This window comes from Crocodylus porosus, unplaced genomic scaffold (assembly GCF_001723895.1).
Source record: "Crocodylus porosus isolate Cpor-Errol unplaced genomic scaffold, CroPor_comp1, whole genome shotgun sequence".
NCBI lineage: Eukaryota > Metazoa > Chordata > Crocodylia > Crocodylidae > Crocodylus > Crocodylus porosus.
In genome coordinates, this window is record NW_017728907.1 from 14903307 (window position 1) to 14922534 (window position 19228).

The 19228-nt window shown below is 47.6% G+C and overlaps 1 protein-coding gene across 1 annotated transcript in view; it reads left to right on the forward strand.

Moving 5' to 3' along the window:
* The window catches only part of LMX1A (LIM homeobox transcription factor 1 alpha), a 111950-nt gene that overhangs the window by 80071 nt on the left and 12651 nt on the right, over positions 1–19228 (forward strand). Inside the window, exon 2 of the mRNA XM_019530840.1 lies at positions 10894–11126. Within this exon, the coding sequence (XP_019386385.1) occupies positions 10894–11126 (233 nt within the window). The remainder of the gene's footprint in view (positions 1–10893; positions 11127–19228) is intronic.

A 19228-nucleotide genomic window follows, 5' to 3' on the forward strand; every position in this document is an offset into this window, starting at 1 on the left:
TAACCCAATGTCTGGTCAGCTCACCACTGTTTTTCTGGTCTCAGACCATCTGAAGCAACTGAAGAAGTTGAATTTTTTATAGCACAGGTCCCAGCCCCAGCCCTGTCCAGCTCCCTCCCTCCCTTACTATGGGGGCCTCATCTTTCCCCACTCTACAACTTACCTGTGGGAGCTACAGCCTGCTCTCCAGGCTGCATGGCCATCATGTGCATGTGTATGTTTGTACCTGCACATGGCGCCCCCTGCTCGAATGCCCATCTCTCGCTCCCCCAGCACCTTGCAGGCTGGAACTCTGCCAGCCTGCAAGAAGAAACCCACATTTTTCTCCTTTAGAGGAGAAAATCCAGGTTTTTCTCCTTAAATTAAAAAATCTGGGTTTTTCTGCCTTTTTCTGTTGCTGATGGAAAACTCAGATCCCTGCTCTTAAGGACTATGATCCCATTTGAGGTTGCAGCTGCTAGAGCACAAACAGCTGCACTAGGCCACATTGACTTATTGACAACAGACAGCCAGAGGCTGCAATAACAGAGAATTTGTGTTAACCTTCTCCTTATTTTTTCCAACTGAAGCAAAAACTTCTTTGAGGTTACATCTCTTTGGTCCCTTTGGCATATGCATGAAATCAGATGGGGAAACAGACACAGTTCAGTAAACCAGAACAGTGCATATGGACCTTCTCTTATTCTGAAACCGATCTGAGAAGCACAGAAGTTCTCTCCTTAGAAAACTGCCAGTATCCCATTACCAGGCACCTGAGTCATCTGCTCCAACCAGTGTCCCACTGAGATAAAGGGTTTTTGCAATTCGGCTGCAACCGTAAAGAAACAATCTTGTAGCCTGTTTTTTTTCAGTTTGCTGTAACACAAAATCACTGGGCAAAGGAAAAGAAACAGTGAGCATCACCAAATCTATCTGTAACCCTTCTGCTGGGCGCTGGTCAGCAGCAACAAGGGCCAGGTTCGGTTTGGGGATATTAAATATATTTTTATCTTGGCTTGAGCCCCCACCCAGACCACCTGGGAAACACTAAATAAATTACTAGGGTGTCTCACATAAACAAATACCCCTCCTCGCAAGCAGTGTAAACACAAAAGACAGATTTATTACAGAAAACAGAGGAAAACACTACTAACGACAAGACATAGTCTATAGGTTGCGCTGGGCCAAGGGAAGCTGCTAGAGAGCATGGGTGCTTCTGCGGTGCAAGGGGCCCCTTGTTACTCTTAGAGGAACGGTAGCATACCAATCTTTGCTCCCACGGAGAGGCTGTATATGTGTGTGTGGGGAAATGACTGTGGCTCCAGACAGCATGCACACACCCCAAAACTTCTAGGCTGTATTATATGCCCTGCTGAAACTCCAAAAGGTGCCAGGTTGATTAACAGCTACAGCCAGCCCAACCACAGGGCTTGGCTAGAGCAAAGGACCATCAGAAGAAACAAGGGGAAAGACCAGGCCCACCCTCTAGGCCTGGGCTGCAGGTAGTTTGGGTCACAGCTCCACTGGGAGCAGAAAGTTGCAAACCTCAACCCTGGCCTAAAACTGGCAGGATTAAGAACTCCCAGGTTTCAACTCTGTTTAAACTGCCAGGCCTAACTCCTGGCCAGCAAACCCAAGGAATCGATACTGTTTTCCCCAACATTAATCTCTTGAAACCTCAAAAGAAAAAGGGGGAAGAAAAGGAGGAGAGAGAACTTCCCAGACACGGACAATTCACCCTCTCTCCCCCCTCCACCTGAGCTTCCATTTTCACTAACTGCAAACTCCTTCTCTCTTGGAAGAGACCTCACTCTGCAGCAGCCCCTAACAGCTTCTGTCCTCAAACCAGCCTGGCTCACCCTGACCTTGTGCAGGCAGAGAGCACCACACTCCAAGAGCCATCTTGCCCACATAAAAAACCACACACAATATACAACCCAGGTGTGTGTGGGGGGGGTGTTACGTATCATTCCTTGCTTATTGTGCTTCTGTGGAGGAGGTCAAGGTGAATGCTGATGAGGTAGGCTTCACTTCCCTTTACACTGACATAGTGATTCAGGAGAGTATAATTAGGATGACAAGTGTTACCTGTGGATGCTGATTCTCCTTTGATTATCATTGGAGCCCCTTTGGTCAAATTGGAGCTACACTAGATTTACATGACTGAGATCAGAATCTGGCCTGCTGTTGATTGTGCTGTCCTGTGGGCACAGCTGAAGTTGTCATTAGAGATGTGGATGGTTCCTTACCTCAGCCCCTCTTCTTGCCTGGAAGGGGATACCACCTAACAATGCTTATAGATATTGCCTGGGGTACTTAGATCAGCTGCAAAAGATCAGCGTCCAAAATCCTTTGGCAGCCTGGATGCTGCGTGCATAATCCACCCAGAGGAGCCATATCTTACAGTAAGGTGTCAGAAAAGGGAAAGGCTGATTTATAGAGACATCTGTTGCAGCCTTTCTTTGACAAAGTGCTATCATCAACATACTTTCAAGGTGACTATCAGTTACAGAGAGCATGTATCAAATGAAACTCCTCATTTTCCTGTCACAGATTAGATAATTCTTGTGTTCTGGGAGGCATGTATGCAGGCTGTCTAGGGTTTGGGCAGTTTTTTCAAATCTCAGCCCCACCTTGATAATATCACCTTACTAAAGAGAAAGACTTGAGGGTCAGTTAGGGGAAAGGGATGAGTTGACTGTTGTATCTGCAGTTAAAAGTTTCCATTAGTTGAACTCTCCCCCTGCAAAATGATAATGAGGACAATTGCAGCTCTAGTATTGTATGTGGGGTTTGAATGAGTTCTGATCTCCCTCTTTCACCTGGAAGGGACGATTCTTTCCATTTGTTCCTCTATCACAGTCACCACAGGACTCCAAACCCTGTGCCTTTCCTGCTTCCTTAGCAGGCTGAAGGAACTAGGATATGGCTCACGAGGTATGAGTTTCTGTCGTATTTCCCAGCAGGTACATTCAGCAATGCATCAAAAAAACATGACCATTTTTCTTCAGTGGCCAGAGGGTTAGCTCCCTGAGTTGCTACATGAGGAACCCAAGGCTCAGGAATGGTATTCTATGTTTCTTCTGTCAGTATGGGGTAGGCTTGTTCCAGTTTGCTCAGTGCATAGCTGCTTGTTTCCTGTACCTGTAGATGGCAGTGTTATGGATGTGTTGACTCTACTGCTTGTCTCTCTTCATCCTGAGCTGCAGGTGTTTGGGAAGGCTGTGGATAAAGCATATCATTAGCTGGCTCCCCAGACAGGGTTTGAAGGGCTATGTAGGCCCTTCGGCCTAGATAGACAAAGGTATTTAGGTTTCTTACTTTTGTTGAAATCAGTTGGAGTGGGTTGCCTAAATATCTTTGTGAGTTTGTGGCTCACTCCTGGTCTCAGTGTCTCTAGGTGAGCAGGAGTAGAAAGTTCTGTGCAGATAGCATGGTAGCATCCAGGTTGCCATTAGCAGGGAATGGGTGGGCTGCAATGCCTTTGCTCTCTGCCTAGGTTCAATAGGCCTGAGATGGTGCTGGGCACAGACCATTTGATTCACTGCTGCATAACTTCAAGTTAACATTGTTGCTTCTCTATTGAAATGAGTAAGTAGATTAAATTGACACTAGCATAGAGCAGGAGGAATATGTTCACTCAGAGGACCATAACAGAGCCCTGGCTATGCATAGCTGAACAGAGAACTACATGGATGGGACTGCACAGATGAGACTAGAAAAGGAATCCAACCCAGACCACCCTCTGGGTAGTTGGTTGAGGCACTTTGGAGGAACAGAGAAGCCAGAGGAAATTGAAGGTTCCAGATGCATTCAGCCTAAGCCAGAGAAGCCGGCCATGTTAGAAACCCACTTGCTCTTTAGACTCTCACCCTTAAACAAACAAGCTCTCATTCCCCTCTAGCAGGATCACCACAGTGAAGGCCAGCAAGTGTTCTGAGAGGAGCATTAATTACACCATGAGCTTCCAAAACTGCTTTCTCCTCCTCCCACTTGACTTACCAAACCTTGGAGGAAACAGCACATCAGCTGCTGGGGCAGCAGTGGCACTCAGAGTTGTGCACGCATCTGGCTGACAGGTGTTTGATTCTGTACTTCTTAGCTAGACAAATATGTTGAGGAAAGCAAGGAGAGGGAATTTCCCCTATGTATGGAGGGACAGTAATACATTTGTGGTTATGGGTTACTAGTATAAAGTTTCTCACACCCCAATCTCTCTCTCAGGCTCTTTGTTCAGACTCACCCTCTTCACCAGGGAGAAAGTTTTAGAAGAGGAAGGTTAACTGGCTTGGAATGAGATGGGAATGAGAATCTGCTGCTGGAGACTCTCAAGTGCTGGGTGGCTGCAGTGTAGCACCTGATAGTTGATTCAGCTGAAGTAGTGGGGGGTTAGACTGGAGCAGGCAGAAGACAGTAGAAAGAGACAATCCTTTGGTGTCACTCGTTTTAGGAGCATTGCTGTTTCTTCCAGCCTGGCAGCACAGTGTCAGGGCTCAGCAGCTACTATCTGGAAGCAAGTTGTCAAGCAAATAGGAAGGATAACCCTTGGCTTGGAACTCTGCAGATGTGGGCTCTACTCCCCCTGCCCTTTGAGATTCTGTGGCTAGGTACAGACAGTCGAAAAGCCCAAGGCTGGATTGATTCAGTCTTTGCAGTTTAGTCTAAGCTGCAAAGATTGAACCGATAAGCAAATGAACAGACATTCACTTTTGATTCAGGCAATGCAGCCACATGCCTGCAGTGGCTCAAGACAGAAGGCGGGAGATGCTAGAGCATGGCTCTCTAGCATATAGCCAAGCTGGGCTGTGTATTTGTTTCCTCTTCCTGCTGTCCCTCATATCTCTGGGATTTGCAGTCCAGGCTCACAGTAGAAGGACTCTGCAGGGTTGCTCATCACTTCCTCTTCCTGCTTCCAGGTGCCTCTGGGATTTGTAGTCCACAGTTGCAGCTGGCACTAAGTAAGCAGGACAGGGCAGCTCCATATTTGGGGGAAGGGAAATTTAATCCCCCTCCCAGACTCCAGCAGGGGTTTGCTGGGGGGGCAGAAAGCAGTAAGCCAGCCCTCACTGCTCCAGCTAGGGAACAGAGGGATGGGGCCAGTCCTGCTCTCTGGAGCAGAAAGCCCAGCCCAGCCCAGCCCAGGGCTGCAAAATGCTGGAATAGTGGGGGACTCCAATTTAACTTGAACCAGGAAGTGGTCTTGAACAGAAGATTCATAAACTGGTTTGACCTAAATCAGTTAAGTCTGTATCAACAACATTCACCCAGGTTTATCTTAAACCAGTTTCAGCCATTTTGAAACTAGTTTTTGTGCACTGAACTTCTGTTCTGTTACAGGTTTAAATCAGTTTCTGATCACTTAAGTCAGTTTATGTGTAACTTCTGTCCCTAAACTGTGGCACCCCTCAAGCAGCTACTCAGACCCAGATGCACAAAGGTATTTAGGTATCTGAAGATCCAGAATGATGGCCAGTTGGATTTCCACAGATGCCTAAGTAGGCCTGGTGCCAAATTCCCATTGCTTTTAATTATCTTCAGATGTACAGAATGGATACTTAAAAAAATTCCACTTGGCACTTTTTTCTATGGGTAGATCCAGGATTTTGAAACAGAGGGGTGCAATTAGTGTGATGCATCATCACATATATAATACAACACCAAGTCTTTTCCAGTTAAGGAGAAACTAGAAGCTTTACTACTATTCCAGAGGCCTAGCACTACATATTTCAGTTTAGGATCAAAGCAAAGCCAAATATAACTTTTTTGGCATATGCACTGATTTGCTAGATTATATACTCCATTTAAAAACACCACAAACTAGGCAAAAAGTCAAAAGATGTTGTTTCATTAGTCCTGTAGTCATCTAGTTAAATGTTTGTCTCTTATTCAGATTCATATCTAGTCATCTTGAGCATCTTGACAGTGTCTCCAAAGTAGGGGCGGTGCATAAGGGGTACACACAGGTGCACGTGCACCACCTGAGCATCGCAGTGCATCCCCTACAATAAGGTGCTACCGACACTGCTGGCAGCACCTGCGGGTGATCGCTGCTTGCCACCCCACAGCCAGCACCACTGGCGGGGTCTGTGGGCAGTCCGCGATAGCCACTGGATGCTGCCGACACTGCTGGCAGTGCCGGCAGATGGTCGCCGACCCCTGGTCAGCACTCATCACCCTCCCTTCCCCCCCCCACCGACAGTACTGGCAGCATCTGCAGGAGCTCTGCACTTACCGCTTCCACCGCTCCTGCTGCCGCCGCTGCGCTCCTGCCGCCGCTGTGCCCCCCCAACCACGGGGGGCATGTGCCATTCATGTCCAATACTTCGCTAGCAGCGATATCTACATCTAAGTTAACATTACCACACCTGAGTTAAAGTTTTTAGCAAAGAACATCCTTCAGGGCTGCGCAGTAGAAGAGACATTACCAGAAATAGCTAAGAGACAGCAGCATTGCAGAAGAAAGGATCGTTTGAATATCTGACCATTAACCTGAGAAGAGGGTCATTAATACCCATGGTGGAGTGAACGATATCCATGAGCCATGAAGTCAATTGACTCCCTCAGTGCTACCTCAACAGAAATGCCACTGGCCCTCCCAGACAGTTGGTTTTAAAGTTTCGGTGGAGCAGATCTAAGGAGGTAGGGGAATACCTGCAAGAGCTCTTCTTTTCCTGAGTGGTCCTGCAGTTCTGTGAGAGGCAGCTGTGATTTGGTTGTTTGCCTGGATCAGTGATTCTCAACTAGGGTGCTGGGCTAAGCAAGGTGTGAGGAAGTACGCAGATAAAAGCAGGCTCAAGCTTCAAGTATGAGGAGGTAAACAGGTAAGAGCAGGCTCAGGCTGTCCCTGCCTAGCTGCTTCCCTACCCCCACCACTGCCCCTGCTGCGGAGAAGTGAGGCCTGTAAGAAATGCATTCAGTTTTTAAATGGGGTGCCTCTCAGTTCACAAAAGTTATGGAGGGGTGCCTTAAGTTTGATGTGGGGTGCTTTGAGTCTAAAAACATTGAGAACCACTGCCCCACATTGGGACTTTACACCTGTGGAAATAGTTAGCTAACTGATGAGGTGCCAGACACTGCTGTGCAAGAATAAATGTTTTCGATCCGAGCCTTCAAGAGGCCGAATGTACATATGCACACACACCTTGTTTTCATAGGTGGTCTCTCTCCGTCTCCTTGCAGTTTTCTGTCTCAGGGCTGTCCCTGCACAGTCAGTGGGCCTGGGGACCATATGCTTCCCGCTGCACTATGTACTCAGATGCCTCTCACCCTCGCCCCACTGCACCCTGCACCTCGACGCAGCACCAGGGGAAGAACTTCCTTAAAAAAAATCATTTCTCCATCATTCCAAAACTGAAAAGGACAGGTTGTCAGCTGATGTCCCTCAGTCTGGCTCCCTTGACTTCAATGACCCTGGACTGTTATAGTTCAGGCAGAGATCTGATCCAATACAGCCTCTTTGTCTCACAAGCTTACAAGTTTGAAACAACATCTAAAAATATCAGTTTTCTGGTCATTTTGTATTCTGCTGTACATATTTTGCATGCATCTGCTCTTCTTGTGAGAATGAGGCTGATTCAGCACATTTCATTTCCTGTGCTTCCTTTTTTTACGTATATAAAAAAATATTTTTCCTATTAAAAAAGCATCTGCTCTAAGGACCTGCTGAGGAATGGTTTCTGGTAAAGACTGCATGACAGTTCAAAAAGCCCCCCAGGGAAATGCAAGATGTTCAAAAAGAGGGGGTCAACTCATCATTGCAGAATATCTTTAAATAGAGATTAGATATCTTTCTGAAAGCCATGCTCTACTCTACCAGTGCTGAAACTTTTTTTTACAAATGGGCCAACCTTGATATCAGAAATGGGCCACCACTCATCCCCTCTTTCTCCCTGCCACAGAATTTAGCAGTGAGAAGGAGAGGCAAACAGCAGCAGCATTGAATTCCTGGGCTCCAGAGATGGGCGAAGGTAATGGCTTCAGTTAGAGCCTGCACTGATATGCTGGTGGGCTCACACCAGTTACAGGCAGATGAGGTTCTTTGGGTAAATTCATAGATCGTAAGAGGCTGGAAGGGACCTCGCAAAATCATTGGGTGCAGCCCCCCCTGCACTGGGCAGGAAGACAATTGGGGTCAGGTAACCCCAGGAAGGTGACCGTCCAGTCTCCTCTTGAAGATTTCCAGGGTAGGTGATTGTACCACTGCTGGAGGGAGTTTATTCCACAGTCTGGACACCCTGACTGTGAAGAAGTTTTTCCTAAGGTTGAACCTGAAATAGTTTTCCAGGAGTTTGTAGCCATTACTCCTGGTTTTCCCCAAGGGTGCCCTGGTGAACAGTTGTTTGCTGAGCCCTTGATGTAGTCCCTTGATACAGTGGTAAGCTGCTACCAATTCCCCTCTCAACCTTCTCTTTGTTAGGCTAAAGAGGCCCAAGTCCCTCAGCCTTTCCTTGTATGGCTTGTCTTGCAAGTCTCTGATCATACGGGTGGCTCTTCTCTGGATTCTCTCAAGCATTTCCACATCCTTGTTGAAGTGTGGCACCCACACCTGGATGGAGTACTCCAGCTGCAGTCTCACCATTGATGGCTCTTGTCTCAAAAGCCCTGTCAACCCTACAGCTCCTAATAGTCCAGTGCTTTGCCCCTGCTGGCTGCTAGCATGGCTTGTCCTGCAACCAAATGTGATATATTTTATTAGATCAACTTCTTTCGTATGGAAAAAATGGTGTCCATATCTTGATCTTTGTCTGCTTTGGCATTTTTGTTGATTTGGGAGCTCTTGCCCATCAGAGACGTAACCAGGGAGCACTACATGGAAGTGGCTCATTAGACCAACTAAATAGCTGGAAAAATTGTTCTTTGCAAGCTTTCGGGTACAAACACCCTTCTTCAGGCAGAGGGAGAGTTTGCAGTTGTTTTGTCTCCCTCTGCCTGAAGAAGGGTGTTTGTACCCAAAAACTTGCAAAGAACAATTTTCCCGACTATTTAGTTGATCTAATAAAAGATACCACATTTACCCAAAGAACCTTGTCCGCCTATGTCCTAAGACCAACATGGTAACAACCAATACCCGCCCCACCCCCACCAGTTATAGGTCATTCACACAGGTTTCATGGGCCACGATCATGTGCCTGCTTAGCTCTGCTACTGGGTGGAGCCCCACTGGAATGCAGAGAACCCCTCATGAAGTAGCGGAGAACCTATGCACAAATATCTGCAGGATTGGGGGATATATTTGATTTTTTGCTCACATTTTGTTACCTTTTTCCCTCATCCACCCAGTGACTTTGGCAAGTGAGTTAAATTTTTGATAAGTTTCAGCACTTCAAAAAAAGGAAAAATTACAATAGGAAAAGAGCAAGAAAAGAGAAAAGTTGACTTGATTGATTTCAGTGGCTTCGGTAGGAAAATAAGAACAGATAAAGATAGTAAAATAAAACAAATGTTTTCATGAAGGATTTGGTGACAAGTTTCTGAACTACTGACATGATATACATTTCCAGATCCAAAATGGCTTTCAAACTGTTGGCATATTTTGCTATTTTATTTTCATTGCCAGCCAGCTGGAATAGTGTTAAATATAAGCTTCTGGAGTCACTTTGTAGAATGCTGAGGCTAGTTATTTATGTTATATATCAAGTATTCCTTTAGCATCCATGGAACCAGCCCTTTTTATTTTAGTGTTGTTTCTTTGATGGTGGGCATTGTGTACCTTTAAGATTTGGGTTTACCTCCTTCATTAATTCATGAGGGGAAAAAACAGTGTCGGATAAGGAACTGGCTGAAATCTAGAGCCTTGGGTTCAGTTGTCTCTCTTTGCTACTGGCCTATTGAACAAGTCGTTTTTCTCTTTGTGGCTCAGTTTTTTCATCTGCAAATCAAAGCTAATCTACTGACTCAGTGAGAGACATAAAGCCAGTGCCACATAAGAGTAGGGTCACTCGAGTGACCCAAAGGGCTGCATGTGGACCAGCTGGCGCGAAAGTAAATAAGCCTGATGGTGGCTGCTCATGGAGCAGGGTGGGTTGCAAGTGGTCCAGAGAGGGGCAGTGTGAAAGAGGCCCTGTGAGAAGGGCAGAGTGTGTGAGTTGGATGCTACAGGCCCAGCAAGGGGCAGAGTTTAGCTCAGCCTCGGGCCAGAGCTGCTATGAATTTGCTATGCCATCCGTGAGGCATGGGACACGGTATAGGGGAGGACAGAGCCATGGACAATGCCCTAGGCATTGGGGCATTCAGTGGGTAGCCTTCCACATTCAACACCCAGTTTATTAAACCAAACTGTGGCAGGTGAGACACGGCAGCTGCCCTAGACAGGTAGGCAGGCCAATGTTGAGACTCGGCCCAAGTTTAATGCTAAATTAAGAGATGTTATCTGCCTTCTGTTACCTGTCCAGTGTGAGGCATAAGGCCAGTTACTTGCCTTCACTCTGACTTCTTGTTATTGATTTAATTATAATTAAATAATTACATATTTTTATCACTTTTCCTGATTAGGAACTCTGCCATTTCTACAGCCTGTTGCCTAAATCAGTTAAGAATATATCTAGTTCAGCTTTGGTATTTACAAACACATTAAGGAGCTGGAAGTGGTGAATTCTGCTATTTATTACACCGTGGTCTAGAAGTAAATGCCATGGCAGGGAGAGATGGGCGCACAGAAACAATAGGTTCTACCGTGCATTGTGCCACTTTAATCTCAGTAAAACACAACTCAAGCATTGCACCTTGGGCCCTATAGAGTGGACTCCATCATTAATTGCCCTATTTTAAGGTTAAGGGGAGTTTTGCTCTTGTTAGGATTGATGTGTCCCTTACACAGCCTACATGGTGGCATGGTGGCCTCTGTAGCTAGAATGACTGTGGCATCTCCAGTGCTACCAGCCCTGCTTGACCACACTTCTGTGTTCCCTCTCCAAGGCTCTTTGCTGTGAAGTGCGGAGGGTGCTTTGAAGCCATCGCTCCCAGTGAATTCGTCATGCGAGCCCAGAAGAGCGTGTATCACCTGAGCTGCTTCTGCTGCTGTGTTTGTGAACGGCAGCTGCAGAAGGGTGATGAGTTTGTCCTGAAGGAAGGTCAGCTGCTGTGTAAGAGTGACTACGAGAAGGAGCGGGAGCTGCTCAGCTTGGTGAGCCCGGCTTTGTCGGATTCCGGTAAGGGGGAGCACTGTGTTGAAACCCATCCTATTCTCATCCACCCACCCCTGTAACCTGTCCAGATCTAGTTGTAGCCTGTCCCTCTCTTCTAGTGTGCTCACTTCTCCACACATCTTAGTGTAATCCACGAATTTGAACAAGGTGCTTTTCACCCCCTTGTCCAAGTCACTGATGAAGATGTTGAACAGTGCGGGCCCGAGGACCGAGCCTTGGGGAACCCCACTGCCCACATCCCTCCAGGTGGAAAATGGCCTGTCCACCACCATCGCTGGGTGTGACCCTCCAGCCAATTTGTAGCCCATCTGACTGTAGGTGTCAACAACACAGTCACCTAGTTTTTTAATGAGAATGAGGTGAGAGACAGTATCGAAGGCCTTCCTAAAGTCCAGAAAGACTACATCCACTGCAACACCTGCGTCCAAGGATTTTGTGACCTGGTCGTAGAAGGCCACCAGGTTGGTATGACAGGACCTGCCTCTCATGAACCCATGTTGAGTGCCCCTAAGCATAATCTCCCCTGCTGGTCTCTTGCAGATGTGCTCCTGGACAGTTTTCTCAAAGAGCTTCCCCAGGGCTGAGTCTCACCAAAGTTAGCAGAGTGAGGCACTAAAGATGAGAACAGTGAATGGAGCTGGTATCTGGACCCAAGCCCATTTCAGGTTTTGATTAAACTAATGTTATGCATGGGTCTGAAATCCATTGTTCACACATGTTCACAGGAAGTGTAGTTACAGGGAAAGTGTGTGAGCAGCAAGTACTGAAGCAGGTGAAGGAGACCCAGTCAAAACCTAGTAGCAAATTTGGAAGTAGGTTGTTACTACAGAATCTGTCCCAGCTGCATAGCCATGTTTTACATGGATGTAAATGTGTCATGTATCCGGGTTCTGTGTGTGTGCATCCCAAAGAGTTTACAGTCTAAAAGCAAGTGTTATTATTAGGCATCATGCTCTAGTGAGCAGCTCTCTGGCCTATCCATGACTGGCTTTAGGCGAGACATTTCCCGTCTCTGTGTTTTAATGTCCCCATATGCAAAATGGGTATATGGGGATTGTGAAGGTGGCTGCCTTCGCAAAGTACTTTGAGGTTTATGGATGAAAAGAGTTGGTGGGTTCTTTGTTATCAATAGGCCTGCGCGAAGTGGCTAGTATTTGCTTTGGATTTGGATTAAGCCGGATTGGGGGAAAGTGATTCAATTCAGTGATTCGAATCACTGTCCCAAATTGATTCAGCTGAGTCTGATTTGAAGATTTGGCTGCTGCCGAAGCAGCCAAATTTCCGAATTGCACAGGCCAATCCCACCCGCCCGCTCTCCCAGCCCCACCCGGCCCCAGCTCCTGGCTCTTCAAAAAAAAAGCCTGCCCTCACCAGGTGCTGCCAGGCAGGAGGGGAGTGATCCCTGCTGCCCCCCACTGCCCCATGCCACAAGGGGGACTCTGCCACAAGCCCCCAGAAGCCCGAGGCCGCTACAGCAGCCGGTGAGACTGGGTTTTGGGGTTTCTTGTTTTAAAGGGCCGGGAGCTGGGGTGCATGGGGGCAGCCATGGTGGGGTTGGAGTGGAGGGGACAGGATGATCCCCGCTGCTCCCCACTGCCCCGCACTGTGTGGGAGGTTCTTCCACAAGCCCCCAGAAGCCCGAGGCCGCTACAGCAGCCGGTGAGACTGGGTTTTGGGGTTTCTTGTTTTAAAGGGCCGGGAGCTGGGGTGCATGGGGGCAGCCATGGTGGGGTTGGAGGAGTGGGCAGGGGTTGAGGGGCACTCAGGGGGGCTGAGGGAGCAGCCAGGGGATGGGGCCTGGCAAGGTTCCCCCCATAGTCCCCTCCCCACTCCTCCATCCCCCTTCCCTGTCCCCTACATATCAGCATGGAGTTCGGGTCCAGCTGCAGCAGGGACTGCCCGAACTGCCACAGCTCTCCAAATCTTTTCCAAATCTATTCAGAGAGCTTCAAATCAATTTGGACCTTTTAACTGGTCCCCTGATTCGATTCGTATTCAGAGATTTGGCCACCGAATCAGGCTGAATCTCCTCCAAATCGAATCAGCACCCAAAGCTTTGCACAGCCCTGGTTATCAACATGTTTGGGGGAATGCAGGGGTGGAAGTGAGCACAGAAATGAGTGGAAGTTTCCTCGAGTCCATTGAGTGACCTGGGGCAGTCAGGTCTGCCTGGGATTTATCCAATGTAGCAAATTCAACGCCTGCTCTGGAATCTGAAACTGAACTAGCCCAAATGTAGCAATCTTCCAGGCACTCTGCAGAAGACACCTGTTGCACAGGGATATTGGAGAGGCCTGATGGAGTGCATGGAAGGGATGGGAAAGGCTGTTCTAGAGCAAGGCAAGGTTGGAAAGGACTTTCTCTGTACATGGCTAGCTGGATTCCTGTTCCAATGTTGGCTTTAGTGCTGCTGTAATAGTACTATGTTAGTAATTAGATGTTAAGAGTGCCCAGACCCTTGGATAGATATCATTCTTCATTACTTTAAACATAAATAAATGAATGCTTAACATTTCCTGGAGAGAAAAAACAAGTAAAAACATCCCAGCAGTAATGGTTAGAAAAATAAAATGAACTGTTAGCAGAAATATTGGTGTTAACGATGTCCCCAAAGACCTTGTCTCCTAGCAGGGCTGGATGGACACATGCCTTTTGCCTGTGTCACGCATATCATTTTCCAAAACAGTCTTTGCTTCCATTGAAAAATGTTGTCATATGATAATTTGCTAACTGTACAAAGGCAGTTGCCCTGTAAATGCTCTGTGTGGTATATTAAAGAGGATGCCCATTAAGAGTTTTGCTGCCAGAGATGTCTTTTACGAAGAGCACAGTATCGTTATCCCTGTCTTACACATAGGGAAGCTGAACCAGGAGTGGGAGAGACTTAGCCAAGATTACCCAGCAGGCAGAGCTAGGGATTGAACATAGGTTCCTCGTGTCCTGCTCTAGTGCTCTTTTCAGTAGGTCACGCTCCCTCCCCAAACCTTAAAGATATGTCTGCACTGGTTCTGTTCATATCTTTTTGGGAGCTACTGAAAAGTAAGCCCCACCCATCTCCAAACCTACAGCTGAGGTGGTGAGGATGCCCCAAGGGGGGCCCTCCCTGTTCTTCCCATGTTGCTCATCTCAAGTCCCTCTGTTTCACAAAATCTCAAGAGCACCTTATTCCTGGGTGAAGTGCTCAGAGCAGGGGGGGTGAGGCTTATTTTTCAGCAGCAGCCTTGAGATCATCATCACAGTGTCAATGAAGACACTGCCCTTTGCTAGGAAAGTGAAATGTCACTTCTCCAATATGCTGCTCTACGGGGGAATGGGCACACTGTTGATCCAGCTGCAACATGGGTGGTAGGTATGTTACTGGTGCAGCAATTAGGGTGTATCCAAAGAATAAGTTAGGGCAGGGCTGTGCAACTGGTGGACTGTGAAGGGTTCAATTGCAGCCACTGGACTTCTCCCATTGCTCTGGCTGTAACAGTTGCAGGAGCCTGTGGGCTCCCCCACTCTCCTCTGGCTTCTCCTTCCTGCCCTTGCCCCAGGCTGGAGGAGAGTCTGTGCTCCGGGGGTGCGGGGTGGAATTGGGCAGTGGAGGGGAGTGTGCAGTGCAGCAGTGGAGGAACGCTAGGTACAGTGATGGAGGGGGTGCCTGTGTGGAGCATCAGGATGGGAACGTCCATTCAGCGAGCAGCCTCATGGCCTGTGGCTCGCTTGGTGCCATCTGTGTGGCACACAGCTTCTGCTCATGTGGCCCTTGGGGGCTTAAAAGTTGAACACCCCTGAGTTAGGGGATGAGCAAAAAAAAGGACATGGTTGTAGAGCAGTAAAACAATCTTACTGTAGCCCCAGAGGTATCCATTTGGGCCCTGCTTCTTGCTTGTGCCAAAGGCTCTGCCCAGTCAACCCACCACTGTGTGGGTACCTGGTCATTCAGACTGAATGCAGTGCTAGAAACACCACACCCTGGTGTGCTCCTGGCTGCAGACACTGTCATGGCTTAATCATGCCAAGCTGGTAGACCACATGGACCTTTAAGCTTCTGTCACCTACTACCAGGTGGTAAGGTAGGGGGTGAACTTAGAGTCCATCACCTGCACAGTATTAACTGCCCAAGTGCACACTGTAATCCTGTGGTTAATCCAAGGTAATCTACCTTAGTTTCAGATACCAGTGAGCTGCCTTGCATTTACTGCAGGGTAAGAGCATACTCATGAGCATTTACCATGGAGTAGCTCAGGAGTGTACAAACCGCACATAAGTGGCACAGGGAACTGCTATGTGTGGCACATGAGTCCCAGGCACTCAGTAAAAGGAGGCACCAGAAGGGAGGATGGGGGACATGAACTTCCAGCCACATGGAGGGGAGCAGGGGCAGGATGCTGCTGTGAGAGATGTCAGGTGTCACTGCCAAGAACTAAGTTAAACCTTCCCTGGCCCTGCAGCTGCCAAATGCAGGGCTTTGGATTCTTGCTTGTCATATAATGCTGCAGTAATTGCAGGTTGAGAAAGGGTTAATCTGGCTCTTGACAGTGACAGCTCTTCTCACAGCAGCATCCTGCCCAAATTCTCATTGCCCAGATGCCTCCATTCCAGTACCCCAGGACACAAACTCCATTAGGTTTGCCTCTGAGGAGCGGGGATCAAAGTGGCCCTTGGGGAAGGGGCAAGACTTATCTTGTGGTACCCCTGCCAGAAAAGGCTGGCCACCACTGGAGTAGCTGATGCACTGTAAACTCACCAGATGGAATAAAAACTAATGGGAACCATAACTAAAAAAGTGAACCAAATCCAATTCCCTGATCCTCGTCTGGGGGTTTGAAAAGGTTTGGATAACTCTTCTCCAAAGAATTCACAACTTTCTTCAACCTCATTTTTTTGACAATATTTCTAGCCCAACGACAACCTCAAAGTAGGACTAATCTCAGGGAAAAACAAGTTTGTTTTTGTGAAATGTCCAGCTAGGACCTAGAAGAGCTGGAGGCTGAAATGAATCTCAGAAGAGGATCCAAACTTTTGGACCCGTTGCCAAACCAAATCCAAACTCTAGACATTTAGGCTAGAGGCAGACATTCAAAAAGCCTGAGCCTGAATTGATTCAATCTTTGCAGGTTAGTCTAACCTGCAAAGTTTGAACCTATTTGGAGGTGGATAGACATTCCTTTTTCATTCCAGAAATGCAGGCACATGCCTACAGTGGCTCAGGCTAGAAGCCGGGGGGGACTAGAACAGCCCTCCCTTCCCTTCTACAGTACTGAGATGCGGGGGGGCATGGCCAGGCCTGGGCAGGATGCTGTGATTAGGGAGGGTTCCCCCCTCCTGAGCAGCCCATCAGGAAATGTTTATCACCCCTAACTCAGTGTTTATCAATACTTCAAGCAAAAAACAGAGGGGCATTACCAGCTACCTGTTGATTCTGCCTTTGTCCCATATGCCACAGTTTGGAGGTAGCCAGCATGTGGTCTGCTAGCTAATGCTGAGAGGTGTCTGCAAGGGACAGGGGAATGCCTGCTTAGCAGAGAGTGGGGAGGGGAGGGGGGCACAGAAGCCAGGCACATGTCTGTAGTCGCTGCTGGAGCTGCAGTCAGGTAGCAGAGGGGAAGGGCCAGCTCTGTTGTGGAGCAGAAAGCCCTGCCCAGCCCAGAGAGCATGCTGGGATGCTGCGGGAATCTGATTTAATTTAAACCAGCAAGGGGTCTGGGACAGAAATAGCATAAATCGGTTTGACCCAAATCAGTTAAGTTGGATACTGCATTCACCCAGGTTTATCTCAAACCAGTTTCAGCCACTTTCAAACTGGTTTATGTGCACTGAACATCTGTTTTGTTACAGGTTTAAATAAGTTTCTGGTCACTTAAACCGATTTGTGTGTAATGTCTGTCCCTATCCCTGGTGGTGATCCCAGGGTGTATATACATGAGACATTTAATGCGCATTAGACTCATTCTACAGTGCATTAGTGCAGCTGGCAAAAAACATGCTAATGTGCAGTAGACTTAGTCTAATGCTCATTAACATCACAAAAAAGCGTTCCTCTGCGCTAATGCACCGTAGCGCTGATTATGGTACATTAAGTTAGTATCTGTTATTATAGATAATAAACTTAATGTGCCATAATTATGATGCTACTTTTATGAAGTAATGTGAATGCCTTATTGCTTCTTGGCCCATGCTGCTCATCAACCTTTGCTTTTCTTACCTGTTGGGTTAGGGCAGTAGGGGCATCTCACACATTTTGGTGGCTAGTATGTCTTGGTGACGTTGATTCATGATATCATGGGGTTACCGGACATCTCAGTGCAGCATCACCAGATGGAGGGAAACATAAACAGGCAAAATGCTGCCATCTTCTGGAGAGGGAGGGGTGCACACTCACCAGGCAAGCAACTGTGTAAACCAGTGGGCCACTTCTGTGCTTTGTGGGAAGAAGGAAGAGCTGTGCCGTCCAAAGCAGAACAGGGGTATAAGCAGGTGGAGCAATGCCATGCCTTGGTGAGAGAAAGAGAGTAGTCCATGTTTCCAGCACTCTTGCCTGTGCCCATACGAAGCAGTCTCGTTTTCCAGTCAGGCATCCTCTATCCTCTGTTACAATCGTCCTGTGGCTTTGAAAAGAGTGTGACGTTCACAATCTGATTTCAGGCTCTCATCATGCCTGGCCTGGCTTCCAGAGGTGCTAAGCAGTCAAGAAACCCAGTCAGGGCAACAGTGCTCAGCACCTCTGCAAACCAGAGCAGGCTTGAAATCAGAATCTATGCCCTGAATATCCTTTGGACAAACCACCTGTTTTTTTAGTTCTCAAGGTTTTGAATGCCATAAACGCTTTGACACCACACAGCAAATGACCCAGCCCCCGTGTCACTGGGTTTTGAATACCACAGTCCCAGTACAAAGGGTCTTGGCATGTCACAGTAGGTGTTACCAGGCTTTGAAGGCCCTGATCTTGGCATTGGATACAGAGTGTCTTTTTTTTCTTCTTTCTCTTAAACTAATCCTGGGCAATGTGAGCCTTAAAGCAGGTAGTAGCCTTGGACCATACCCCATAGCTGACTTTTCCACCATTAAAAAGTGAACTCCACAATGACTGCAGTGATAGAAGTTGTAATTTGGAGATGCCCTGTCACTTGAAAGACTACCGAGGATGGGAGTTAGAGGGTCTCACAGATCAGTTAGTGAAAGAGACTGAAGACGGCAGAAGTGTGTTTATTACTCCACAAATAAACACGGGCATAGATGAACGAGAAAAGCTAAAAAAACATGTTACTGCACCACAACTAAACTGCGGTTTTTAGTTCTTCTCATTCACCTACACTTGCATTTACTGACCACTACGATGACCTCAGGTGGAGCTCAGGTCCGCGGAGCAATTCCCGAGCACCTGCCCAACCATCTTCCCCGTAATGGAAGAAGCTACAGAATTAAACTCTACGTCCAGCTTGTGGCCTGCTTTTTGAAGGGCCCACCAGAAATGGAAGAGGGTGGGAGGAGGGATGCAAAGCAAAGGCCATTTTATGAGAAAATGCAGATAAAAAAGCAAGGCAGTGGGAGCCATATGTTGTCTATAATCTCCAAAGCCCTCACTTCAATTACAGCCTCCCCTGAGTTCCAACAGCCAGGCCTAAGTAAACAAGCCCCTCTGTAAGAGGACCCCGGTTTCCAATTAAAAGTGTACTAACATTTCTCCTCTCCCTAATTCCTTCCAACCAAAGAATTTCTTCATCTCAGCCCACGAAATCGAGTAGCCCTGGACTCCCTGCCCCCCGCCTCCCTTCCCCATTGAGCTGGAGGGTCACCCAGAGGTCACAGCAGACAATAAAAATCGCCCCCAGCTCTTTCCCATGTGACGTCAGGGGGAGTCTTAGAGATTAATTAATTCCTACCTCGTTCGTGGAAGGCTTTAAAGGCAGAGTTAATTAAAAGTAATACCACGCCAAATCCAACTCAACTCTTTTTGCCACTTAGAGGGATTTTTGGAGCAGGTGTTTGGTGTTGGGGGTGGGTTTGGAAAGGCTCAATGCCATTTTTTTGTTCATAAGGCTCAGTTCTCCGTTTGCTTTCTCTGTGTCACTTTGTTTAGACGCCTCAGAAGCTGTGGAGTCTCCACTGCTTTCCACTGA